Source organism: Macrobrachium nipponense, chromosome 7, assembly GCF_015104395.2.
Source record: "Macrobrachium nipponense isolate FS-2020 chromosome 7, ASM1510439v2, whole genome shotgun sequence".
Classification (NCBI taxonomy): Eukaryota; Metazoa; Arthropoda; class Malacostraca; order Decapoda; family Palaemonidae; genus Macrobrachium; species Macrobrachium nipponense.
This window is the reverse complement of record NC_061109.1, coordinates 101,653,585-101,676,941: the sequence shown is the minus strand read 5'-3', so window position 1 is coordinate 101,676,941 and position 23,357 is coordinate 101,653,585. Positions and strand designations below refer to the sequence as shown.

Below are 23,357 nucleotides of genomic sequence, written 5' to 3'. Positions count from 1 at the left end.
ACTAAAGGAGTGCTGGTCACAGGCATAGGATCCACAATCCTTCCTGGTTCCTCTCACGGAGGAAGTAAGGCAGGACCTGGTTTGGTGGTTAGATGACAGGAACCTCTTAATAGGAGTGCCCCTGCGCACTCCCCCTCCGGAGATGTTTATGGTCTCAGACGCATTGACCGAGGTTTGGGGCACACACATGGAAGAGTTGCTGGTTGTAGGAGTGGAACCATCACGACAGGCACTTTCACATCAACTTCCTGGAACTCAAGGCAGCATTTCTCACGCTCCAAGAGTTCCGGGAATGACTGATGGGACACTCATTGGTATTGATGAGCGACAACACCACGATAGTGACATATGTCAACAAACAGGGGGGCCTAGTGTCCCTCCCGTTACACCAGTTGACAATGCAAGTGCATGAGTGGCCCATAGCTCACTCGGTAGAGCTGTCAGCTAGGTACATTCCAGGCAAGAGGAATGTAGTGCCAGACAAGCTCAGCCGCCAGAATCAGGTGATTGGGACCGAATGGTCTCTTCACCCAGATGTGGCGCAAAGGCTCTTCGACCTGTGGGGCCGTCCAGTAGTGGATCTGTTCGCCACCCGACACAACAGAAAACTTCAGGATTTCTTCTCAGTTGTGCCGGACCCATGGGCAGCTGCAGAGGATGCTTTCCAACACCCGTGGGACAACCTCGTAGTCTACGCCTTTCCCCCATTCTGCCTGATTCGCAAGGTGATCAGCAGGGTGCTGGTCACCAGTAATCTTCAGATGATTCTAGTGGCACCCAAAGGGCCTCAAGCCATTTTGTATCCGGACCTGCTGGCTCTTCTCTCAGAGGCACCGCGAGATATTCTCCCTCTGCACAACCTGCTGTGTCAACCGCACGTGGCACGGTACCACCAGGCAGTACAGTCCCTGTGTCTTCACGGCTGACGGTTATCCACCATCTCTTGCAAGCGAGAGCTTTTCTCGCCGAGCAGTAACAGAGATGGTGGGATACTTCAGACAGTCTTCTGCAGCAGTATAGCAGGGAAAGTGGTTCGTCATCTGTGGTTGGTGTCGTAGATGGGGTCTCTCTCCGCTCAGAGCCACATTTCAGCAGGTAGTGGATTTCTTCATCTTTCTTCGCCGAGAGAAGCTCCTCTCTGTCTTTGCAGTCAAAGAATACAGAGCTGCCCTGGCCCTAGTCCTTAAACTGCGAGGAGTTGATATTTCCTCCTCCATGGAAAGCTCTCCTAACGAGGAGCTACGAGAGGTCTTGCTCACCCAGGGAACTCAGGCCCCTGGGGTGGGATGTGACTCAGGTCTTAAGGAGTTTGACTCATAGACCCTACGAGCCTCTCCAAGAGTCGTCAGACAGTGATATGACCCTCACGACCGTCTTTCTGCTGGCCCTGGCATCGGCGAAGAGAGTAGGAGAACTTCATGGTCTTTCCTTCGATGTTAAACTCTTGAGGAGAAGGGGATTGGTTACACTCTATTTTGTCCCAGATTTTGTTGTGAAAACTCAGAACCCTTGGTACCTGACGCCAGGTTCAAGTCCTTCACGATCCCCTCCCCAGAGGACTTCACCGGTAATGATATGGAAGAGATGCTGCTTTGTCCTGTGAGGGTGCTACGGCGCTATCTGAAGGAAACTCAACACCTCAGACCTGAGTGTTGACGCCTCTTTGTTAGCACCTGGGTGACCAAGAAAGAAGTGTCCAAGAACACTGTTTCTTTCTGGCTTCCTGAGGTAATCAGGAAAGCATACGACTTCGAGAGGAGTGCCGACACCAGTACCTTTTGTCTGAGAGCCCACGAAGTTAGAGGCATTGGTCCAACCCTTGCATTCTGCAAGACTTGCCTGTCGCACAGGTGCTGAAGGAAGGGGTGTGGACCAACCAGACCACTCTCACTTCCTTCTACCTTCGCGATATTGCCCATAGGTCCTTGGACACTTTTTCCTTGGGACCCGTGGTGGCTGCTCAACAAGTCGTGTAGCTTACTCAGCTCCTTTACAGGACAAGGTAGCATTTCGTCCTTGTGATATTGCATGAATGGAGAGTGAATAGTGAATGAGTGTGTGACTGGCTCCTCATCCTCCTCTTTTCTTCCGTCTCCCTGCTGACAGAGTGTAGCGGTAGTCACAACGCTGGACAGGACGACGATGCAGGTAAGCTACATAACCAAGCTCCATTCTAGAAGCATTTATCCGTCCTTTTCTAGCAAGGGGGGAAGCGGACAGCAGTAAGAAACAAACCCAATACTTTATATTTGGCTTTTTACTTTTGACACTAGTTCCTGCTTGCTATTCATAAGAGGTATGCATGCCTCCCTCCTATGAATTGGTCCAGAGGTCTGACCATTGATCCTGCAGTTCACACTCCGATCAGTTGGACAGAGGCTAGGTTCCCCCCTTTGCCCTTACAACCAGGAAGGGAACCCAGGTTGGGCAAACACCAGTCTGATCACAAGACTCAGATTCCTCCCACCAGTAATTGAGTCTTCCTTATGTAAAGGACCGATGGTTTGTATAACGTGTCGGAACAAATCACAATTTTTGAAAGTAAATTGTATTTTCCTAGCTATACAAACCTGAGGTCCTTTACATATTTCTGGGCTCAGCTCGTGTCGGCCTATGAAAGTAAATCCTTAATATCATCTTTCTAGGTAAAATTATCCTAAAATTACCAGAGAAAAAAAACAAAATTAAGAAAAATGTCAGTAAGACTCACTCGCTCACTCTTAAAAAGAAGTGTCGGTATGATATAGGGGCGAGTGTGGAACACTACCACGAGACAAACACCAATTAGAACTTCCCTATCAGAATCCCCCTAAGAGAGAGCTGATACCAACGGGCGATGCAGCCTCTACTACTACTACTAGAGGACGCCACGGACAGCAGCGCCCCTAGCGGTCATCCTTAATTTTTAGCGCCAGCATCTTGACGCTGTTTTCTCTTGTGCTTTCACTATTGTGGATTTACCTCGTTTTCTAAGATGGAACGTTCTGCATTGCCACGGCTAAGTTAAGTAACTCTAAGTAATATTTTATCATAGTTTTTATCTTCCGGGTACCAGTATTTTCCTTTTTATAGGTCATATACGGTTCCCCGGTTGTCTCGTGGCGGCCATGCTGCCTCGTAAGAATTCCCGGTCCTCCATACTGGGACTTCTTATACTTATGGGCTTATTTTTCACGTTCATTGTTTTACATCGAGTTTTAGCTAGGTTAGCCCTCTTACCATTCTCTTAGCTTGGTATTTAGGGCTATCATTATTTATTCTGGCCCAGCATCCCGGCTCTTGCTCTACATCGGCTATCGCTGGCTCCGAGTAGGCTACTGTTTCTTGGAATAGTGCCTCCTCCTGGGCTTCTTTCTCTTTTCCTAAAAGTGTCTCTTCCACCTTTCGATGTATTTTATTATTATTATTATTATTATTATTTAGGGTGTTAGGCTAGCCTAGGTGCTTGTTCCATGTATTGGTACAGCTTGGTTCACGTGGCCCTACCACGGTTGTGGTGATCGCGCCTAGGCCACTTAGAGCACGTGTTCCATAGCACCTCACCCTGCCCTTCCTCCCTCTCTCTGATGTAGGGAGGAGGAGCTGGGGGACCCTGGATTGTCATACACCTCTTTGCCTTCTCTCTCATTCCCGGAGGTGCCAGGGAGGTTCCGCCAGCAGGGGGTTTAGGCGACCACTAGGAGGTACCGGGTCTCCATACGGTAGTTGGTGAGGTGGGAGGAGTAGGCCATCCCTTCCCCCTTCCTCGCTCCCGCCGTGTTTCACGGGACTCCTTCCCCCCCATACCCTCACTCAGCCACCTCCCTTACGATACGAAAGGAGCCTTCCGTCGCAGCCGGGGCCCCTTTGGTGATAGGTTATTGGCTCCTCTAGCGGGTAGGGTGGGTACTATGGATGGTCGTTTTGCTTGCCTTACTATATCCTTTTATCTCTCCCCCGCTACCGGAAGGGAGCTTACCCTTACATAACGCACTCTTCTAGTAGACGGGTGGAGAGAAGTTGGTTTTGATGTTATTACTGTACTATGTTAAGGATATATACCCTAATTTAAGATGTTTTACAATGAATTGTGTTTTTTACTATTATGTTATCAACCATCCCCGCCATTTTACGTTGTGGTTTCCTTTACCACCACTCCTAGTTGGTTGATTTTTGTGCCTCCGCCACTGGCGGAGCCATAGACTTTCTTTCCAACATGGTTACCACACGTATTTTAGCAGGGCTCTGGTTTCATCTAACTTTATCGCTCCGGCACCAGCGGAGCATATGTTAGACTGTAAGTATTACTCTGTACTCATGTACGTTTTCTACTTACAGGCTACCAACTGTCAGGTCCTCGCTTGCAATGCGACGTTACATGACCCCTGCGGACACGATGAGTGCAGGTCTCATGCCCGTGTGCCACCTGTTCAACGAGTTCATCGTTTGGCATCCCGAGGCCTGCACCATTTGCTACGACCTGGTCGGTCAGCTGGTTGATGGGGTAAGACCATTATAAAACTAGTTATCAATTTACTAACACTTTTAGTTCCGTAAGTTTGTTAACCCTGTCGCAATTGGTAGCTAATTCAGCCTTTCTTCAGGCTAGCGGGGTGAGGGAAGTCGCCCTCGCCACTCTGAAAGCGTGGGTAGGCGGCTTTGGAAAGAACGCCGCCAAGGGCCAGCCCTACATTCTGGACAAAAAGCTGGCCATCCAGATCTTCCCTGCGGGCAAGTCGACGGGCTACGTCGATCCCTTGTCCGCCGCCCCCGTAATAGCCGCCATCCAGCAAGATCTTCAGCAGTCGTTGGGGCTCGTAGCCGCCCAGGAGCCAGTCCCGGACGTCGCCGGCCTGGATCTGAACCTCGAGCCGATGGCGGTAGGGAGTGAGGGTTTGTTGGTTGAGGTAGGTTTGTCGGGCGCCCAAGGTCTTTCCTTGGACGCTCCTGGATCTTCTCCTGTCTTCTTCTTCCGCATCTTTCCAAGGCTTTCCGGGATCTGAGATCCCTAGCCGCACTCCCGCTCTCTCTGTACCTCCCAAGGAGAAGGGAAAGAGAGAACCGAAGACTCTGTCTAAGTCGACTTCTAGAAAGTCGTCTTCGTCTTCTTCGGCTAGGAAGTCATCGACTTCTTACGCCGACGCGGTGAAGGCTAAGCCAAGCTCTTCCCAGTCGAAGAGTTCTAGAGGCAAGGCTTCGAAGGAGAAAGCTCGCGCTACCTCCGAGTCGTTGCCTTCTCCCGCCTCCGTTGCCCCCTCTCCGGCTATGCCGGCAGGGGTAGCAAGCACCAGCTCCTGCGTTCCTTCTCCTGTCTCACCAGGAATGATGGAGCAGGTAGGAGTGATGGTGGGTTCTCAAATCTCAGCTTGGGGAACCCGCTTTGAGCAGATGTTCGCACAATTGTCGAGCACTCTGTCTCAAACTGGACAGACCGTCCAAGAACTCTCGAATAGAGTAAGAGAGACTGAGGATCGGATGTCTGGGCTATCCCAGGCTCCTCCCCCAGTATCCCCTGCTTCTAGCACGGGGATCATCCAACTCCCGTCTTACGACTCTCTGCCAGCTTTCTCTATGGAGAATCCATGGAGAGTAGCGGCCTACGCTCCCTTTAAGGACGGGATGATTTCGATCCCGGAGTTTGGCACTCGAAGGATTGAGGACTTCGAGTTCTATCCTCCGGGTCTGTCACAGCCTTTCATCGGGTATGCTAGGCTGACACCAACGGCTCTTACAAGGGAGGACAAGATCTCGAAGGAGTCTGTCCTCTACCATTAGAGGGAACCACGCCCAACGGGAATGGGTTCACTGCCTTGAGGACTGGGAGTGTACGAATACTAAACTCCAGGCCTATAAGAGCCCCATTCACTATTTTCGCCACGGAAGAGGAGGTCTCTCTTCGTTCGCCACGAAATTGGGGTTGGAGAAGGCTCTTCAGGCAGTCCTCAAGGATGAGCCCCTTCCGCAGTTGAGAGAGTCGGAGTCCACTTCTCCACTCTTTCCCGCCTTCGGAGATTATGGGAAAACCTGCCTGCTACTTTCACGCAGGGTAAACTCAAAAGCCGGACTGCGCTATGGACCAGTTCGGTGAGAAGTTGCCTAGGCTGCGGACTCCCTAATCCAGCAGAGTTCGATGCGCGGACTAGGTTGGCAGGTCCCTTAACTCTATCATAATCACGGAAATGGCTGCTCTGACTTATGCGAACGAACCGCTATTTAAGATCTTAGCGAAATCCACAATTTCACACGGTTTTGCTAGACGCTTTTGACTTCTTCCAAGCAGGAAGAAAACTGTCGGAAGCATGTTCAAGAGTGTACTATCAGGCACGAGCCTAATAGACTCTTATCTGCCAGCATGTGGGGAGCGGATCTCTTACCAGAGTCAGCAGTGAACGAAGTTCATCACGAAGCTGCTAGACTCAACCAGAGCTTAGAGCTAGGTGGGGCATTTCCTCTAAGAGGAAAACAGGAATCCGTTCCTACTGCTGGCAAGAAACCAAAGAAGGCTGGTAAGAGATTCCAGCCATACAAAAAACTTCAGCCTCAGCAGCAGTTTGTGCAGGCGGTCCCAGTCACCCAACAAGGACAACCTGCTACAGCTAAAAACAAACTCAGCCGTTCCTCCTGGTGCCCCAGCAATCCCAGCCTTCTCGACCTCCTATGCCATCTCGCCTGCCTTTAACCCTGCTTATGAGGTTCAAGGCTACTCTCAATCGAGGGGTAGGGCGAGAGGTTACTTCTTTCGTCACCGTGGCGCAGGAAGGGGGTGGGCAGGAGTAAACAGTTCAGAGGTAGGGCTGGTGGCCAACCCGCCCATCAGCAATGAGGTTCTCCAGGTAGGAGGAGGCTGTTCCTTTTCCGCCACAGGTGGGGGTTCAGCAGTTTTGGGCACAGAGCATAGTGTCCAAAGGATTAGGCTGGAGCTGGATCCAAGATCTCCTCCAATCAAATCATTCCATCAGCTACCGTCAGAGGAATTGATAGATTACGCGGAAGAACTCCTTCAGAAAGGAGCTATTGCGAGAGTCAAGCATCTAAAATTTCAAGGTCGCTTATTCAGCGTGCCAAAAGAAAAGGCTCAACAAAAAGAAGGGTAATCTTAGACTTGTCAAAGCTAAACTCTTTCATTCGCTGCGACAAGTTCAAGATGCTTACCCTCTCGCAAGTAAGGACCTTACTGCCGCGGGTGGAGCCGTCAACAATGCTCCATCGATCTTAACAGGACGCATATTATCATATCCCTATCGCCAGGCACTTCCGCCCCATTCCTAGGATTCAGGCTAGGAAATCAGACATTCTCATTCAAAGTGATGCCCTTCGGTCTGAATGTAGCCCCCAGGGTATTCACAAAGATAGCAGAAGTGGTTGTACAACAATTGAGAGCTCAGGGAATCATGGTAGCGGCTGCCTACCTCGACGATTGGGTTTAATCTGGGCACCAACCAGTCGAGGAATGTCTCAAAGCTACCAAAAAGGTAGTTCACTTTCTGGAACATCTGGGGTTCCAGATAAACAAAACGAAATCCAGACTTGTTCCGGAATCTCGTTTCAGTGGCTGGGAATCCAGTGGGATTTGTCCTCCCACAATCTATCAATTCCAGTAGCCAAACGAAGGAAATAGCAAAATCTGTCAGGCAATTTCTCAAGTGCAAAACAAACGTCAAGAAGAAACCAGGAGAGAATCCTAGGGTCTCTTCAGTTTGCTTCAGTAACAGATATCCTTCTGAAAGCAAGGCTGAAAGATATAAACCGAATTTGGCGGTCAAGAGCAAAACTCCAAATATCGAGACAAGTTGTCAGTAATCCCACAGATCCTCCGCAACCAAACTACGGCCTTGGTCAAAAGTAAAGAACTTAGCCAAAAAAGTACCCCTTCAATATCCCCTCCCAGTGTTAACCATTCACACGGATGCATCCCTGTCCGGGGTGGGGGGGATACTCTCAGTTCAAACAGGTTCAGGGGACTTGGTCAGTTCAATTTCGCCAGCTCCCCACATAAACGTGTTGGAAGCAATGGCAGTATTTTCTTACTCTGAAGAGACTGCTTCCCCCGAAGAAGTCTCATCTAAGGCTAGTTTTGGACAGTGCAGTGGTAGTTCATTGCATAAACAGAGGAGGGTCCAAATCCAAGCATGTGAATCATGTCATGATAGCATCTTTGCATTAGCAAACAAAACACAAATGGCATCTGTCTGCCACTCACCTGGCAGGAGTAAGGAATGTGATAAGCAGACTCCCTGTCCCGGTCAGTTCCTCTGGAAATCAGAGTGGTCTCTGGACGGCGGGTCATTCCAGTGGGTAGGCCGGAGAGTCCCCAGGTCTCCAAGTGGATCTCTTCGCCTCACAAGCGAACCACAAGCTCCCTTGCTATGTGGCCCCCAACCTGGACCCTCTGGCTTATGCCACGGACGCCCTGTCGTTGGATTGGAATCAGTGGAGGAGAATTTACGTTTTTCCTCCAGTGAATCTTCTCCTGAAAGTCCTAGACAAACTAAGGTCTTTCAAAGGGATAGTAGCTCTGATTGCACCGGACTGGCCCAAGAGCAACTGGTATCCACTTCTCTTGGAATTGGGTCTCCGACCTCAACGGATCCCCAAACCCCAAACTATCACAAATCAGTACAAATGAGGACTGTGTTCGCTTCCTCAGGAACTCTCCAGAACCCTAACTTTATGGACTTCATGAGTTGCGGCTAATAAGATGCTAACATTGATCCACAAATATTCTCTTCCTGGAATCAGATAAGAGGGAGTCAACCATCAGACAATATGACTCAGCTGTTAAGAAATTAGCATCTTTCTTGAGAGAATCGAACACTACAACCATGACAGTTAATTTGGCTATATCCTTTTCAGATCTTTATTTGAAAAAGGTTTAGCAGCTAGCACGATTACCACTCACAAGTCGGCTTTGAAGAAAATCTTTCAAGTAGGTTTTCAGATAGATTTAACTGAATCTTATTTCATTCATCTATCCCTAAAGCCTGTGCTAGACTTAGACCTTCTCAGAGGCCTACTACAGTTTTCATGGTTCTTGAATGATGTTCTCAAACTAGCTTCAGATACTGACAACTCATCTTGTACATTCATAATGCTCCTGAGGAAGACTCTATTCTTATTAAGCCTAGCCTCAGGAGCAAGAATTTCAGAACTGTCGGCTCTATCCAGAGATGCGGGTCATGTGGAATTTCCTCCCATCAGGAGAATTTCTACTTGCTCCGGATCGTAGCTTTTTAGCCAAAAATGAAGATCCTCTGGCAAGGTGGGCTCCTTGGAAGGTTATCCCACTTCCACAGGATCCTTCTCTTCTGCCCAGTATCAACCCTTAGAGCCTTTCTATCTCGTACTTCTTCTAGATCCTCGGGTGCTCTCTTCATGAGAGAAAAAGGTGGTACTTTGTCAGTTAAAGGTATTAGGCAACAAATCCTTTACCGTCATTAAACAAGCCAACCCTGAGTCATTCCCAAGAGCACATGATATCAGGGGAGTAGCCACCTCTATTAACTATTTCCAACATATGAACTTTGAGGATCTTAGGAAGTATACTGGATGGAAATCCCCGACAGTCTTTAAACGGCATTATTTAAAGTCCTTGGAATCTTTAAAGTTTTCAGCAGTAGCAGCGGGAAACATAGTTTCCCCTGATACTGCTTAGTAGTTGTAGTATTGATCCAGGTCTCCTTCTACCTACTTCAACCTCAAACATGCCTCACCTATCACCAGGCTACTCATCATTATAGCCTTAGCCGTTGTGTGTTATAGTGGTTTTGTCCCTTATTTTTTTGTTTTGCTAGGGACAACCACATGGGTACTGATATGTACCCCAGTGGCCTCCTAACCTTATATGCTAGGTTAGGCCACAATATGTTTGTGTAAATTTCCATTTTAACTTGTGATAACTTCAGTCACAATGTGTTGTATATATTTGAATTACTTGTTTTATTTGTTATTAATGATGGAAATTGAGTGTACCTACCCTTATTTTTATTGGCAGGGTAGGACACATGTATGATATATTAATTGTACTTATATGTTCTAATTAAGTAAATTCAAACATTTCCTTATTTTACATGCATATTTATGATTTTTTGTTACTACCATTTAAGTACTTTAAGTTTACTAACATTCTGTTATTGATTACTGTTATAAGTTAGTTTAAGTACTTATTTTGTATGCTGTATTTGATTTACTTATATTATATCCATCATTTTAATATGTTTTTCATTTTTCCCTTTTCCATCTTGTCTGTTTCTCTGGTACTCTTTGTCATGGGCCGCACAGCTGAGCCCAGAAAAGGGATTTTGAAACGAAGGAAAAATCTAATTTCTGGGTGATTGGCTCGTGTCAACGCCCTATGAAACCCGATCCCTTTTTTATGGTTTGTTTTCCCCATTGCAGGACAAGATGTATTTATGTTTTAATTAAGATGACCCTAGGGGCGCTGCTGTCCGTGGCGTCCTCTAGTAGTGTAGTAGAGGCTGCATCGCCCGTTGGTATCAGCTCTCTCTTAGGGGGATTCTGATAGGGAAGTTCTAATTGGTGTTTGTCTCGTGGTAGTGTTCCACACTCGCCCCTATATCATACCGACACTTCTTTTTAAGAGTGAGCGAGTCAGTCTTACTGACATTTTCTTAATTTTGTTGTTTCTCTGGTAATTTTAGGATAATTTTACCTAGAAAGATGATATTAAGGATTACTTTCATAGGGCGACACGAGCCAATCACCCAGAAATAGATTTTTCCTTCGTCAAAATCCCTTAATCCTACCTCATACCACCCTCACTCGTTCCTGGGCCTAAAGCAAAGTGGTATGTTTACCTTCAGTCGGGCAGGACTCGTGACCATCGGACAAGCAGTTAGTGCCGAACTACCTTGTTAGTAAATCTTACGACCAGTCCAGCTGGCGCTGAATAGTAATTCCTTATGTAAAGGACCCCTGGTTTGTATAGTTAGGAAAAATACAATTTATGTACTCTAAAAAATTGTGTTGTTTTGAGAGATAATAGGTAGTCTGTATGAAACATTCTCATTTTCAAAATGTTCAACTCTGTGTATCTTTACTTAACAGTTGAACTCCATGATGTATTTGAGTCTTCAACATTCATCTTTCTGGTGTTTGAACTTTGTGAACATGGAGAGCTTTTTGATCACCTTACTACAGTTGTCACTTTGTCAGAAAAGAAAACAAAGTAAGTATTGTCTTTCTTACTAGAATGTTCTGAGAATCCTTTTTATATATAAATTTTCTGTAATATGTTGTTCCTTTTTGTACTTTTCTGGAATATGTTGCTCCCTTTTGTAAATACAATGCATAAGTAACTTACCAAGTAATTGCATAGCTATCAGTTCCATTTATTTGCAGCAGTTTAGATTCAAATTTAGCTGTATTGACGCCGATACTCTGTGTTCTCTGTAGATGACACCAGTCTCACCCGCTAACAAGAGGATTATCCAAAACAAAAGTAGAGTAGCTTCAAGTTGAGTTTTCCTTGTTTTGCTGTTTCTTAATGGAGTAGATAGTTTGCTTTTACTGCAAAACAGCATTTTATTGATTAACTACCTTTTACCAAGTGGCAGACTATAATGTAAATATTGGTTTATCAAATTGATATTTATGTTTTTTACGGACTTGGTATTGTTCAATAATACCATTTGAGTAGGGAACTTAATCTTTCGATTAACTCATCTTTATGATGAGCAACTTAACTACGTTAAATGTTGCTTAGTTGATAGACAAGTAGGGTAATAATATAAACTGTATTTGCTACCATCTTTATCGAGTAGCGTAAAACATTGCATTTGTTACCAGACAGATTTTGGTACAGTTGGACCCCTTGTATTTGCCGGGGATGTGTTACAGACCCCCCCTGCAAATATAGCTAGAATCCGTGAATACTTAGAACCCCTATAAAAATGCTTAAAACTACCTTATTTTGTTAGTTCAAACTCAAGAAAAACCCATTAAATACCTTATATCTGGTTTTTTAATAGTTTTACCACAAAAAGTGCATTTAATCATGAAATTGATATTAAAATACTGTACAGGCAGTCCCTGGTTATCAGCGGGGATTCCGTTCTCTGTGGGCTGCCGATAAGCAAAAACTGCCATTAACCAAAACTCGGCTACATATGGCACCAATATCCGGTTAGCGGTGCATCTGTTAGGTATGTTATGGCCCCATAACCTTATTATCAGTGCCCAGAACTCATTGCATTATGGCGCCATAAATTTCTGATCGTATGATGCTTCACAAGCCCCATAGAACCGCCAATAACCTGGGACTGCCTGTAATTTGCGGAAATTTCTCATAGAAAAATACCGTGCAAATATGCAAATTTCCCACAAGTCCTCCAGACAACCAAAAGAGGTTTCAGTTCATCCTTCCAGGACAGTATCTCCCCTGTAGATGCGGCCCATTCGTGGCAGCAGACTGAGATCTTTCTCCAGGTCTCGATGTAGTAGCAGATTCGTCCCCAGGTCTATTTAGAAATCCTCATCCAAATCTTCCTCTCACAAGTGAGGATTACAGCCTCCTAACTCTGGTAGGGGCCAGGCTCCTTCTCTTCTGGGAGAAATGGAGAGACGGGTGTGAACCTTGGATGATCAACATCCTGAGAGAGGGTTATACCATCTCCTTCAAAGAAAGCCTCCTTTAACCATAGAGAAATCCGTAAATATGTGAATCCACGAATCCTAAGAATGTGTATACGCAACATGCATCTGTTATCAGTTGCACTGCCCAAGTAATAGGCGCATACCTCTAGGCTAGTTCTTCTGGTGTGTGACTGAGATAAGCACCTTCTCTTAATTAATCTGAAAATCAGGTCATGCTTTCAGGCCTCCCAAGAGTTTCAAGTTTTGATTTTGAGACAGTCAGTGGTACAGTGCTCCCTGTTTTACGCAGTAACAGGTTCCAGAGCCTGTTGCGGAAATGCAAAGATCCCCTCCAAAAATTCTTATAACTGCTAAATACCCAGTGCCCGATGGACAAAAATGATAATAACTGTCTATTATAACATTTCACCACTGAATTTGATAGTTCAAACAACAATATACCTAAAATTATCATACTAAAATAATTTAATATCATTTTAAACAACAATAATCCCAAACCATCTTCCCAAAACATCCTAAGGCATCTTAGATTAGTACCCTTTAACAACTGCTACTCTGAAGTAGGCATGTATGCCCCCTAAAATGCTCATAACAATGATTTACTAATTTTGAAATATTGATAGTAATGTAAACAGAAAATTATCTATAAAATGTTTAATCAATCTTTAATACAAATTAGATAAATCTGTCTTAAAGAATGTTTGACAACTAAACAAGTTACCCCTGTACTACTGTATACATAAACCATTTTCTCTCATTCCAGGTTAATCCCGGACTGAGCGTAATCGGTGCTCTCTCTCTCTCTCTCTCTCTCTCTCTCTCTCTCTCTCTCTCTCTCTCTCTCTCTCTCTCTCTCTCTCTCTCTCTCTCTTTAAGAGTAATATAAAATGTATTTGAAATATTACTATAAAATGTTTTGGATAATAGAGCATATTGTACTTGAAGAGTAGTAGTTATGTATCTATTACACTCATTCTAGGTTGAACCCTGGACTGAGCATAATAGGTGTATGACTCTCTCTCTCTCTCTCTCTCTCTCTCTCTCTCTCTCTCTCTCTCTCTCTCTCTCTCTCTCTCTCTCTCTCTCTCTCTCTAGGCAAAGGCAATCATAAAATGACTCATTTCAAATTAATGTTCAACATGAAAAAGAGAAATGAGATTAGACTACCGTCGATAAGACCTAAAAAAGCTAAAGGAAGTCATTAAAAATGTAGAGTATGACAAAAACACAAGCATAGATAAAAGTACTGGGAAGCCTTTCATTAGGAATACACAGAAAAACACACTTGATGTATACCATTAAGGCAAATACTAACAAATGGCAACCCTCAGCCCAAGTGGTTCAACAGAGAAATTAAAAATAAGAGAAAGAGACAGATTGCACAATTTGATGAACCCACACCCAACACCAGTAGAAGCAAGCAGGCATAAGGAACTCTGTAGATTGGTAGACAAATTAGTAAGAAATGCAAAGATAAATGAGGAAAAGAGAATTGCATCTGTTTGTAAAGAAAATCCAAAAGAATTCTTTGTGCATGTTAATAGTAGGAAACCAATGAAAGATAGCATAGGTCCCCTAAGGGGCAATAGAGGTAACCTGGTTAACTCAGACTTGGAAAAAGCACAGTTATTGAGTAAGTTTTTTGCTAGTTTTCACAATTGAAGACGCTACCTCAGTACCAGAACCTGCTATTAAATATGAAGGGGCAGAACCGTTGGACAAATTAATATTTACAGAAGAGGACATTAAAAACAAAATAGACAAACTCAACAAGTTCAAATCTCTTGGCCCGGATAGGATTCATTCAAGAAAAGTTAAAGAGCTAAAAGAGGAGATAGCTCCTCACCTATTTAAACTCAACAGAAAAATTGCTGAACAAAGAAAGGCCTGAAAGGATGGAAACTAGGAAATTTGCCCCCAGTTTACAAAAATGGTCAAAGAGAAGAGCCAGGAAATTATAGACCAATCTGTCTTAACATGGGTCGTTTACCAAGTTAAAGTTAGGTATATCTTAGGTTTACCAGACCACTGACCTGATTAACAGCTCTCCTAGGGCTGGCCCGAAGGATTAGATATTTTTACGTGGCTAGCAACCAACTTGTCACCTAGCAACGGGACCTACAGCTTATTGTGGGATCCGAACCACACTATATCGAGAAATGAATTTCTATCACCAGAAATAAATTCTTCTGATTCCGCGTTGGCCAAGCCGGGAGTCGAACCTTGGACCACCAGATTGTCAGCCGAGCGCGAAAACCACTCGTCCAGTGTGGAACTATTTTATTACCAAGGACTTGAAATCCACAAAACAGTGCATAAAAGTTGAAAAGAATGCACAAAAACTAGTGGTTTACATAATGAGGCAGTTCAAATACAGAAACAAGGAAACGGTGCTGCAGCTCTACACATCAATAGTTAGACCTCATCTTGAATATGCAGTACAGTTTTGGTCACCAACACTAAGAAAAGACATAAATAGATTAGAAAGCGTTCAAGCAAGAGCCACAAAGTTAATTCCATCCATCAGGCAAATAGGTCACTGAAGACGACTAGAGAGCCTGGACATGTATAGCTTAGAAACATGACGCTTGTAAGGACAACTAATAGAAACATTTAAATTACTGAAAGGCATAACAAAAGTAGACAGTAACCTATTTATGTTAAATGAAAACCTGACAAGAAATAATGGATGGAAACTAGAACTGAAGAGGTACAACACATCCTACAGTGGGAACCTCTTTACCTACAAGATATGTGACACATGGAATAAACTGCCACCAGAAGTTGTAAACAGCAACAATGTGGAAGGGCTTTAAAGAAAGCTAGACAGAATCATTAGGACACTGTGAATGCACAGTAAAACCTGCTCCTAGAGATAAGTGAGCACATGATGTCTCCCCGGAAGGACCAACAAGTCTTTGAGACATCCTAATCCATGTAACTCCTTGTAACTCTTAAGGGTGATTTAAAATGTACTTGAAATGATTTTATCTATTTTTTTTCATTAAAAATTCATTATCATTTTGATCGTACTAAATAACACAGTTTTGAATTACATGTTACTGTTTAGAAAAATTCAGTTATACGAGCAATAATTATATATGATAATTATTGTACTGTTGTAGGGGTTGTTTGTGATTTTGAATTTTTAAGGATACAGTAAGTAAAACAGCATTTGTAATAACATCATCTTTATATAGCCCAAAGCTAGCCTATACATAGATAATTTTGTAATATAGCAGTCATCTTACAACAGGGATATGAGATAAATTCATGAAAATTTGTCATAATTTTTACCTCCTTACCTAAAGGTCATCTTATACATGGAAATATACAGTAGATAGTAATATATTATTATTATAACATAGTTTAACCATTATAATCCAAGGTGAATTGTTTTAGGGTATTAATGCATTTCTGCATCCCTTGAACTTTGGAGTCTCTTAGTTGCCCAAAACCCTATAAGACTAACAGAGAAAATGAAATACAGAATCAACTCTGCTGATGCAGCTATTAATTTTAATGAAACTGAGGATGATAATCCAAGACTATGTTCCTTTCAGAGTCATAATGAGGCAGTTGTTTGAAGCACTGGCTCATGTCCATGGGAAGGGCATTGTTCACAGAGATTTAAAGCCTGAAAATATTTTGTTGGATGACAACTATAACATCAAGCTTACTGACTTTGGCTTTGCAAAAGTTTTGCAACCAGGAGAAACACTGACAGGTATGTATTTTGCAAATACGTACATGATTTTACTGTTTATATTAGATCTAGCTTTCCAGAGATGTTATCGTACATTTTTTTCATAGAGTTGTTCATTTAACTTCTTATGAATTATTCACTTTAATCTTAGAGGATTTTCTTAGAGTTAGAGTTAGCTATTTTCTGGATGAGTAATTAACACCTTTATTATGGAGTTAGAAATTTTAAGGAAAAGTAATGATACATATAATAACCATAGCTTTTGCATGAGGATATAAATTTTCATTTTGTATGTAAATATAAATAATAGGATAAGTTATGTTAATAAAATTTGAAGTGAAGGAAAACTCATTCTATTTAACTAATTGATACGCAGGTATCGGAAATATATTTATCATTGATTTTACATTCATAGTAAATCATTAATGCGTTATTTGTGCCTTTTTAGCTGTGATTATTTATATCCTACTCTGTCTTTATTATTAAAAAATGCATAAATAGTATCCATATTGTGTGATATTTATTTCCATGGGCATCACTTCATTTTCCTAGAATGATTCTAGGTTTAGGGTTTTTGTTGGGGGATCTTTTGATCCCAAAAGATCAGCTGATGATTATTTTGATTCATGAGGTTTGCTGTCATTACCGTTACTGAAACCTGTGTTGATATTTAATGCCTGAGAGAGTTATTAGGAATGTTATACTGATTATTTGTGCTTTTCAGCTTGTGAAGTTTGGTCTTTGTAATGGTATTGTCATATTGGTGAATTATTCTAGAAAAAAATTTGGAAATGTTGAAGATGTTTTATGAGTGGTGATTAATCTCTGCTTTCAACTGAATATTTGATTTTCTGAGTTACCCTTTTATGATAAGGTAGGCAAGGAGGCATATTAAGTTATGGTGATAAATGAAGTATTTTTGTTTTATGTATAAGAACAAAAACATAACAAAAGATAATTAAACATTCTAAGAAATTTTATGAAATAGTATAGAAAAAAGAAACAAATTAGAAAAAGTCCAAGATGACATATAGAAAAAGAAAGTAACACTTGATCGCTTTAACATGATATTTTCAATAGCTAAATTGTACAGTGGAATGTAAATGGTCTACAGACCTGATTAAATTTGGGAGATATGCAATAATTACTTAAGAATACGAACCAATGATACATGTTAAATGTTTAAGTCAGTAAAATGGTATCAACAGTAGGTAAATATACCATAGAATCTACATCTAGAGAGGAAGATGACAATTTAGGTAGTATAGTCTTTTATTACCAAGTACAGTGGTACCTTGACATACAAGTTTAATTTGTTCTGTGACCGAGCTCATAACTCATTTGCTCATAGGTCAAATCGAATTTCCCAATTGAAATGAATGTAAATACTATCATCTGTTCCAGCCCCCAAAAATCACACCAATTTTTGTTACATGTTTTTTAATAAGGAATGTACCTTATAAATTACAAATAATGCATAAAAAATAATAATACTATGTACAAAATAATGAATGTAAAGAAATAAACTGGTTTTATTAAGTGTGCTGTACCTAGAGGATTACATGAAGGTGCTGGAGGAGGTGGAGCAGAGAGACGAGCAGGCTAGATAGACACCTAAAAACTGGATTGCCGATAACCGCGGACTGCCTATATATAGGTATCATCGGTTAAACTGAACTATCAGCTAAGACGAACACCCTGGCCCCCCATATTAGTTTGTCTTAATGAGGGTCGACTGTACACACTATTTACGAAAAATTTGCCTATTCGCAGTATTTTCACTGAGAATTATTCTCTAGTTACAGTGTTACCTAGTTTGTTGAATGTTCCTTGTGTTGAACGTTCTGTTTTTCAACCAAAATTTGTGTCTTTTGTCAAAAAATATTGTTATATTTCGAACAGGCTGATTGTCTCATTTACTATTATTTACTATATGTACTTGTACGTATTCATTATCCTACCGCATCCTACAATAAAAACTTTATTAACCCCTTCGGGACCATGATGTTCCTACGATGTCATGGAGGGTGCTGTGACCCTCCCTGTGACGTATATACGTTGTCATATCTCCATAGTGCAATAGGAAAGCTCGTGTGTTGGGTTATGTCTCCTATTGGTTTTTGCAGGCGTGGGTAGGCTGTACTAACACATGCTAAGCTGCTCCTACTTTTTTTTCAGCCAATTGTGGACATTCTTGGCTATGACATCACAGCCTCTTCATCAGTTTATACACAGTCATGGTTGAGTTCACGTGTTTTTTCACGATTTTCTTTGTTTTCTCTTAATATTTTCTTCGTTTTATTTGCATTTTTACTGCAAAACCATGGGTGAGAACAGTAGTATCTCTTCTGAGGAATATGTTCCTTCTGAGGAAGAGTATGAGAGTGGTGATGAGCTCTCAAGTGATGAAATAAGTGATAATGATGTGGAAGAACGAGAGATGGAAGGTGTGTTTACATGTTACCAACGTATTCAAGGATCATCATCCAACATTGTAGCCAGACTTTTGTGATGTTTTTTTCAGGGATAAATCAAGCACTTGGGGATGCACTTTTTCTTATGCCTGGTGGTGCATATAATTTTATTTTTCTTTTATGATAGTGTGATGAAACTCTGTTCATGAGCTAATGAGAGAGCTGCATTATTTTTTCAAGAAAATCCCCAGAAAAAAAGAGAAAAAACTTGGGTTGATATGGTGGGAAGTAAGTGTTTATATGATGTATATATGTATAGTGTGTATATATATATATATATATTATATATATATATATATATATATATATATATATTATATATATATATAATATATATATATATATAAATGTTGGGGGGGTTTGGGGGGGGGGGGGGGGGTGTGTGTGTTTGTGTGTATATATATATATATATATTATATTATATTATTAATATAATTATATTATATATATTATTTATATATATATATGTGCGTGTGTGTGTGTGTGTGATAATATATATATATATATATATAAATATATATATATAGATATATATTATATATAATATATATGTGTGTGTGATGTGTGTGTGTGTGTATATATAATATATATAGATATATATATATATATATAATATCTATATATATATATTAATATCTATATATATATATATATATGTGTGTGTGTGTGTGTGTGTATATTTTTACGTATATAGCGGGCCTTGAGAGAGGCTAGATACGTAAACGGAAATAATTGAGGGATTTCAAGAGGGAATTGCTTTAACTTACCGTAAACTGATAGTTATTATTAATTTCTTTAGAGGGAAGGTCGCCAGAAAACTCAGCTCGTTACTTAACAGCTATTTTATTTACAAAAAGGCCCGTGCTGGCCTGGAGAAAAGGTAAATGATATTGGGCCCCCACGTTGGGGCTTATAATCTCATTCAATTCAAGCTGATTTTCATTCACTTGGGGTAATGCACACTTGCGGGCAGAGAGACGGCACGTGGACTCATGGAATCTGGGGAAAAGAATCCCAGATTAAACAAGATAAAAGGAAAAATGACTTCTTGCTTTGATTAATTAATTCTCTAATACTGGGGAGAAGGAACTTTTAAGGTTTCACTGAAGTATGCAATGACTCCATTGGTCTGGGACGATACACAAGGGGAAGCATGCGGCCATGAGGCAGTGAGAGGGAACAAAAGGATGAATTCCTTTTGTTGCTGGAAATTGAATTGGGAGAATGAGGATCAAAATTATAATAGGTGATAAGGGACTGGCAATATGTTGTTTCACAAGACGTACCTGGATGTTGTGTTCGTGGCTCTTGTAGAAAAGCATGGCCCCCTTTGTCTGAGGCCTGGGTCATCGGCGCGCCACTCACACCCTGGGTAGGCCTAACAGGAAGGCAGGTAATTTGACCTCTGTCCGAGATCACGTCTCGCAGCCGACTGAGGCAGAATTCAGGTGGGTTGCTTGGGGGTTGGAGGTCAGCTTAACCCCCCACGATCAAAGGCAAAATCCTGGAAAACAAGCATACAGCAGCAGAGGGGTCACAGGAAAGAGAGCTTAAGGTATAGGTCTAAGAAGTACCAATCTGCCTACACCCTTCCCTTTTGAGATACGTCCCTACAGCTGATAAAAGACTCTTTTCCCCCAACTGGGGAACTCTCTATCTCTAGCTGGCGGGTTTTGGGCTTCCCGCGTTTACTAAAAATCAGCTGATATTCTAAAGAAATGGCTGCCGTTTTCCAAATCAAATTATTTAGTTAATTGCGGGGTAGACGAACGATCTATAAACGTCACAGCTCCCCCTGTTAAGAAGGCATTCACTCCCTTTCGGGCGTGAAGGTCTTGGCTTAAATAAATTGATCGTCTCGACTACCCCGTTCTCCTACTCCAACTTGAAGTTTTTTTGAGCAGCGATACAGCTAACTACAGTGGCCTGCCTAACTTATAGGCAAAGATGCTAAGTGTACTAACTTAATGTAGTGATGTAGTCTAGCCTAATTAATAACTACGGGTTGTCTTGTGACGACAGTCTACTCTACCCCTAGATAAGGTTACTTGAAAATTCTACTTGCTACTAACCTAATGCCCTGGTACTAAATCATTAGCCTAACCTACTCAATACAGTTAAATGAAGACGCAATCATTCCAGAGTGTGGTACGCACAGCAGTAGTTCAGCGACGGAATTGTTAAAATACATAATGAGAGGTAATGATGCGTGGGGATGATGAGTGGTTAATTGACCAGGAGGGGAAATGCAATGAGGTAATTATAAGTGAGGGTTAGTATTACAATGGCTAGGGGTTAGAGGGTTAGTGCTACTGGCAGAGATCAGGCTGGCTACCTTCTCTGGGTAGGTGCCAGGATCACTCTGCAATTGAATGCGACACTGTACCTCGGGCACAGGTGTCAAGGAGAGCATGAGGCTCTTTTGTTAGTATGTTAATGACGTCCCATCTTGCTTGGTGAGACGTACCCGCGTGAAGTCACAATAATCAACAGATATCACAAGTTTAACATACGACTAGAATTTGAGAAATATTCTAGAAGTGTTCGTGAACTATCGGTGATAAGATTAGTGTGAAAATAGTAGGATAAAGCGTCTTCTAAGTTAGTTTATCAAGTGTAATATATAAATCAGAACAAGATGGCAGTAAGTTCCAACTGCGGGAAAAGGTGGCGTAATTTGGCGTGCTTAGCAGATTCACAATACGATGAGGTAGCAGGAAGGGAACTGGCATTTCTCCATCTATGAAATCAGCAACAGTCCTAACCAAAGATACAAAAGCATTCATAGATATATTAGAAGGATATAATCCTTCAAACTGGAACAAATCTAATGAAAAACATCATTGAAAAATAATTGAAGAAGTTCCAAATAAAATCCAAGTGGTCAAGAGGACTTCATAAAGAAAATATACATAAACCAACATATTCCGACAAAGAAAATGAATAAGGTAAATCTTGTGAATATACTAATTGATGCATTAGGAAAAAAGAATGCCAAAAGCATGCAAACTGTGTAAGGTTTGGTATAGCATAGTCAATCCACAAAACCTAATCAGAAAATGTGCTGCATGCAACATTCCGACCCATCCACAGTGTGCTGAGGTAATACAAGATTTGAGAAAAAGATACAAGAATTTTCTGTTCAACATGTCTATCATGGATTAGACAATGTTATTAAATCAAGATGAATGTACAAATAGTTGAGGATGAAGAAGAAGAGGAAGAGAAGAAGAAGAAGAAAAAGAAGAAGAGGAAAACGGAAGAGAAGTAAACAAAAATGAAATGACAGAAAAAAAAAAAAAAAATAAGGAAAACAAAGAACAAGATAAAAGTATGGATGCAGAGATACTCATTGATACTACATATGAGGCAATAAAGCAGCATACCTACGAAGAAATAAATTACGATATGACAACAGAAAAGCAAATCCCGAAGAGGCTCTACCCAGATCTATACAATGACGGGAAAGAGGAAAAAATAGACAAGAAAGACAAAATCTGCAAACCTTTTGAAAAGAGGGAATTGCAGATTTGGAGAAAGATGTTACTACAAACATCCTAAGATATGTCAAAACTATGAAATATATGGTAAATGTGCATACTTAGATGGATATGGGGATGATTGCAGAGATCTGCATCCAAAAATATGTAAAAACCTAAAAGAAGGAAAAGGATGTAAGTTCGACAAAAAATGCAAATATATGCACCCTGTAGCCATGAATCATAATCAAATAAATAACCAACCAAGTAATAAAATCCAAAATAAGAAAGAAACAAATAAAGAGAGAAATCAAGAATATCAGGTAAAAGAGAAAAGCAAACCACCAATGAGATATGCAGAGGTGTCAGCAAAAAATTTCAAAGCATCAGCTCCGAAATTCTACTCAAGAGATAATAACTGTATTTATTATGCAAGAGGATATTGCAGAAACGGAGAAAATTGCAGATTCAGACACAAAATTAATAATTATGATGAAGGAAGATCAAATATTATGGAAAAGTTGGATTTTTTAATGTCAGAATTTCTGGAAATGAAAAAAAGAAAAAAAGAACAACATACCACAGGAAAGAGACATGGGAAAATCCTTATTACTATCAGTATTAAATGAAGGAGAAAACACGCAAACCATCATAGTGATGAATGCGCAGGGTTTAGTTACGAGTAACTCAAAAAGAAAAATAGAGTACTTAGAAGAACTAACCCAAAATGAAAAGAAAAATAGATATAATGAATATAAGTGAAACCTGGTATTCCCAAGAGACTGGGAATGATGATCAAATAAAAGGGTTCCAAACTTATAGATCAGATAGAAAAAATAGGAATCAAGGGGGAACCGCAATATATGGGAAAGACAAAAAACAAGGAAAAAAATATATGAGAAATATAGTAACTCAGAATGTGAACTAATAGCGGTAGAATTTGAATCTGAAAAAATTGATGAACATAGTAATATATAGACCTCCTAATACTAAAGAGTTTGACATAATAATTGAAAAATTGGATGATATATGTAGAAATCACAAGGACTGCGACTATTCTCCTATCTGGTGACTTCAACTTTCCTTTCGTAGAATGGAAAGAACGAA

At 41.3% G+C, this 23,357-nt stretch overlaps 1 protein-coding gene across 5 annotated transcripts in view; it reads left to right on the top strand.

Annotated features, from left to right (window-relative positions):
- Window positions 1-23,357, top strand: part of LOC135217257 (phosphorylase b kinase gamma catalytic chain, skeletal muscle/heart isoform-like) — a 294,050-nt gene that overhangs the window by 113,493 nt on the left and 157,200 nt on the right. For all 5 annotated transcript variants that reach the window (XM_064252989.1, XM_064252991.1, XM_064252987.1 and 2 more), the window contains 2 exons: window positions 11,044-11,164; window positions 16,155-16,318. In XM_064252989.1, the coding sequence (XP_064109059.1) occupies window positions 11,044-11,164; window positions 16,155-16,318 (285 nt within the window). The remainder of the gene's footprint in view (window positions 1-11,043; window positions 11,165-16,154; window positions 16,319-23,357) is intronic.